The sequence below is a fragment of the Varroa jacobsoni genome, unplaced genomic scaffold, assembly GCF_002532875.2.
Source record: "Varroa jacobsoni isolate VJ856 unplaced genomic scaffold, vjacob_1.0 contig04616, whole genome shotgun sequence".
NCBI lineage: Eukaryota > Metazoa > Arthropoda > Arachnida > Mesostigmata > Varroidae > Varroa > Varroa jacobsoni.
In genome coordinates, this window is record NW_019215293.1 from 1,370 (window position 1) to 6,425 (window position 5,056).

General features: G+C 38.7%; 1 protein-coding gene across 1 annotated transcript; it reads right to left on the minus strand.

The window, feature by feature from the left end:
* Positions 1 to 385: 385 nt before the first annotated feature.
* LOC111273066 (lysophosphatidylserine lipase ABHD12) lies at positions 386 to 3,705 on the minus strand. The gene has a single exon (XM_022854758.2). The coding sequence runs from the start codon at positions 2,785 to 2,787 to the stop codon at positions 1,441 to 1,443; it is 1,347 nt and encodes a 448-aa protein (XP_022710493.1). The 5' UTR covers positions 2,788 to 3,705; the 3' UTR covers positions 386 to 1,440.
* Between the last annotated feature and the right edge of the window lie 1,351 nt (positions 3,706 to 5,056).

Sequence of the window (5,056 nt, forward strand, 5' to 3'; positions counted from 1 at the left end):
ACACAATAGGTTTTTTGTTTGTTGAGAATACTCTCCTGTTTTTCCGTGTACAAACAAACTCAAATTCTTACTTGGTGTATACAGTTCCGGGTGTTTTTCTTTTTAAATCCTTCGTCGTTAACAGAACGCCGCTCTTTTCTTATTTGCTCTTGTCTGTAATTACACTCGGATGCTATACGGTACCGATCGTCTTGCTAGTAACGTAAAATGACTAGAAAGTACAGATAGTAACACTGGAAAGGTCTCTCTGTTCAACTGTTAGCAGGAGTCAGTGATACGTTCGATAAAAATATAGTCAGCAAAAATTCATCAGGGAAGTCAATTCTCTGCCAGAATCATAATCTTTTGAGAAAACCAGCCATCAGATTCCTGTGAAAATATTCAATATGCAATGCCACGTTTCAATTATTATAATTTATTAACTTTTTTACACACAATTTGACGACGTTCCCTACGCGCCCTATTTTTGAAAACTTTGAAAATAGGACATAAGAATATGATTCAGATATGTATTAAGCGCTTCAGTTAAATGGTAATTTGTTCACCTCTATTAGGTACACGCAGCCAGGTTCCTTAAAAAAGTGTGTTTGAAAGAAAGTGTTCAGCAGCTTCCCTGATAGGTGCATTCCCACTTGCGTTTCTCTGCTTATTCAACCTTCCTTGTTTTCTCTTAAAGGCTCGAATATTGTGCTGTTAGCACTGCGTGCTATGCTTTTTGCCGAGTGATTGATTTGTATTTTTATCGATAGCAAGACCTTTTTATTTATACAGTCTTAATATACCTATTAGTTTATATAACGCCAATGTAATTCTTTATGCTCATGAGTTGTTCAAGTCATCGCTTCAAAAACAAATGCCGACATAAAATTACTACTAAAATTTGTGCAGGATAATATGAATCGATTCCCTAGAATTTTGCCTCAACTCACAGACGCTGCTTCTTAAATTTCTTGAGAGTTCTTGGAGAGTTCTTGCGGCTACTATATACGTATATTGTTTTAAAATGTTTTCCTTTTTTTCGAGTTTTATATTTAATATTGCCTTACACAACACTTAACTACGATATTTTTATATATTTAAGACATTTATTTATGTTTACGTATACCCCTATTATATAACAATAGTGAGAACAGTTACAAATATATCATTGTTCAACGGTAAATTCCACCATTAATATTCGTAAAGCAATAACCATGCAATTTGTCGACCAAAACCTACTCGGTATCATTATGTGCTTAGAAACAAAATGGCTTCATAATGTAGCAGGTTCGGTTGATAGCACTATTATGCTCTTATTTTTAAATGTTATCGAATAGTAATGTAATCACAAATGACATACGTACTAGTTACAGTAAAGTGAGGATCTCTAACAGCCTATAGAAATGGGCTCCTGGGCGTTGCTACAGCTGTTGACCCGATTTGAGCTTCCATATTCCAATTCTACCTTAAAGGAGGACTCATTATTGGCATAGACTTTGAAAAATTAAGGAATCGCTCGATAATGCCCTTCAGACCAGGATAGGTTGCGATATTGTTATGCCCATAGTTATGCGATGCCTTAAACGAGATGAAGATCACTGGTCCACTGGCTGGATCATCTTTTCGGGCCGAAACTAAAGCGCTATGCAGAAGTTTGCCGTGGCCGACTGGTACGACATTATCATCCTCAGAGTGTAACATCAGTATGGGTAATGAGGGTTGAAGTTTGTTCGCCTGTTTTACACTGTCGAACATTGTCGCAGGATCGGACATTATACTGTCGGGCACCAAAGCATTGAAACAAGGCATCCACTGCCACAGCTTGGAATATGGAGTGACCTTAGATACAGTACCAAGGTTGTCAAAGGCAGATTCTAAAACGACTGCAAACGGACTGTCATTCATCTTCTTCAGTTGAGCTAGCAAGTATAACGCAATTGACGAACCAAGCGAATGGCCCCAAACAATTATCTTCTGCGAAGGTATAATGGCTCGAATGCTTTTGTAAACTGCTAGAGTATCCCTAACAACACCTTCAAGTGAAGGCGTTACATCTGTTGAGTCCCCAAATCCTCTGAAATCAAACGTTACGACATGCAACTTCGCGCTAGCTGAGAGGACTTTCAGCGTGTTCACACGGGCTGCGCTTTTCCGGTCCCCCGAAACCCCATGAATATAGAGGGCCGTCATCGGAGTGCCAAGAAACACGGTTCTATTCAGACTGCATGGTAATGCGTGGGATTGAACGTACCACGTTCCGAGTCGGATGCCCTGGTCCGAGGAAACATAGAAATTTTGTGAGCAATTTATGCCGAGAGATTCCGGGTCGGAAAATGATCCCGTAGACGCCCCACTGAACGTTCTGAATACCATTTTTCGGCGGAACTTAGTTGACCAGTAGAACAGGCATGGGATGACGACATAGAGAGCAAAGAGGGCAAAAACGAATAGTAGACCAGCTATACCTAACACAATTTTAATACAACACAAGCCCCATTTCTTTCTCCAGTCCGCTTGAAGCGAATCGCCTGACTGAGCCGACGATATTTGCAAGTTCCCTTCTGCCGATGGTACTACATCATCGCTGGGTAAAGTTATAATATCCTGTTTCGCACCGTTGATTTGAGATGAATTTTTAGCTTGCTGATCAGGCTGTTCAACTTGATCAGAAGTATCCTCACAATCACTGCCCTTCTCGTCAACGTGCTGATTTGGATCTTTCATTTGCTTGTTGGTGAAATCGTTAATGGTGCTGAATTGGTCTGTGAATGTCTCCTCTGATGACTGACCGTCGACAGAATTGATCATGCAATACAATAGATTCTGTAGAAGCTTTTTTCTGGCAGAACTTAATTTTTTTGACTCTTATTTGTCGCCAGTGATCAGTCGCACCTAATGCTAAACAATCTCCGTTTTCTTTTGGATTTAACTCGTCTAACATTTTTTGGCGATGGCTGTTTTTTTTTTCGGAAATTTTTTTTTTCTCGTTGCTGTTGGTCCATTCTTATTCCGTTTTCTTTCGCAAGTCCTGCGTCACGTGTGGCAGTAGTCCGCTCTTTCCACTAGAAGTGGAAATGAAAGCTATAAGCGTTCTCTATGTCAAAATTTGTATGAGTTTACGTATAGTGCGCACAGTAGTGGTGGGCTTGAACCTGCGACCACTGATTTCCTATATATAAGTCTAGTGTCCACGTTCGCAAATAGAAGTTCTATTTGCGTAACCATATGAACAAAATTAACAGGTAGTAACACACATTCTTTTAAATCTTCCGGTGCGCCACACGAATAGTTCAGTGGGACTTAGTTGCGTTATAATAAACAACGGTCAGATAACGTAAACCCAAAAAAATGAATCTACCACAATTTGAAGACTTCCTGCTGCCACTTCGTCCATATTGATATATAACCACGGGACACATTGACTAAGAATAATCTAAATTGACAATATCGTCTTTACAGTAAACTGTTTCATTGCGGATACAGAGGGCAGCCGGATCTTTGTGTTTACTGATTTTGTCTGTTTCTATAAGAGATTGTGAATGCTATAGGTATCAGCTAGCTAACTTACTTCAAACAGGTCGCCAGATCCACCTACCTTGGTCATTTCAACTTGTTTATTTAGGCATCATTTCATACAAAACGCGTAAGAAAGGTGTATATACACAGAAAATCACAGATAGATCTAGGAAATAGAAAGGATATCATCCTTTGGATGGCTAGATAAGTTGTCAAGCATGGATACAACGCTTGTGTACTGCTAAAAAAAAAAAAAAGAACAAAACACGGAAACGCAATAGCTTCATCTCTGAAAAATATAAATAAAATCGTCCGTTACATCTGTAGTGTAAGCGGATATTAGATTCACATAAACTTTAGCGCTATTGAGTATATTGGCCACATTTTAAACAGACGGGAATATTTCAAATCGTAAAATGTTTGGAGATTAAACGAGATATGAAGCGTTTTGACCACAACTGACCATAGCTATCAGCGCATGAGGAATATACATTTATAGGGAACATAAAAATAATTGGGATACGATTTCCATTGCGGAAAACGCAACTGGTTTAGACGCATCGCTGCACTTTCATCATAGAGTCACATGAGACTCGGCTGACGACAATGTAAATTATAGTAAAATGAGCAGTATATGCTAGATCAAGGTAAAAACGGCTCAGCAGGCCAGTTCTGAAAATGTTTAAAGAAGCTACTCTGCAGCTATAAGTTTATATTAATAAAAGAGCCAGCAAAAACAGGTCGACTAGAACTCCATTTGGTGTTTGTTGACATATCAGAGAGTAAAACCGGACTGCTTTTTCAGACTTTATTTGATTGACTGTTATGTAAGCAAGTTGGGTATCACAAACGGGGGCCCCATGAGAGCCATACAAGATATAACATGAACATGGAAGTGATATCTGAAGCTTGAAAAGCTTGTGTACCCCACAAAAGTTTTTTGAATTTATTTTTTCCCTTAGCACAGTGATACCCTGTAGCACAGTAAGTCTTGGAACAGCTGGAAATGAGTTCATGATTACGCTTGTCCAGCAGCCTCATATTGTTTCACATCGTTGACTCTGCCTTACGACACGATCATATTTAGACTGTTCGACAAATCACAACGGCAGAATGGTCCACATAACGCATAATGCAAATTATTACCATGAAACGATGCCCCAAACACTTATGAAGAATGATTATAAAGTAGTATGATATTACTAAGCAGGGCGAACCCCTAAAATTAGCGTGATAAGGATATATACTTTCAATTTGATTGCAGTCCTTGTGACCTTGCAGTAAAGGTAATTTTATTTAATTAGTTAGACACATGCATAGAGCTGTTCTATCACAGAAATTAAGGCAAAAAAAAACGTACAAGAGATACAATAAACAATCTAAAGAAAACTGCAGTGTGTACAATATTATCGAAGGCAATTTCCTCGGTTCATTTGCTAGCTGCTGGTATGTTCTGCGCTCGGATAGTCATAGCTGACTTTCTATTGTACGTGTATCAGGCTTTTGTTGTGTAGATTAAATAACTACATTCAGCAATTATTAACGTATACTAATTTACTAG

Bases quoted from the DNA above. Each gene is read 5' to 3' on its own strand.
- LOC111273066 (XM_022854758.2), bottom strand. From the start codon at position 2,787: ATGATCAATTCTGTCGACGGTCAGTCATCAGAGGAGACATTCACAGAC.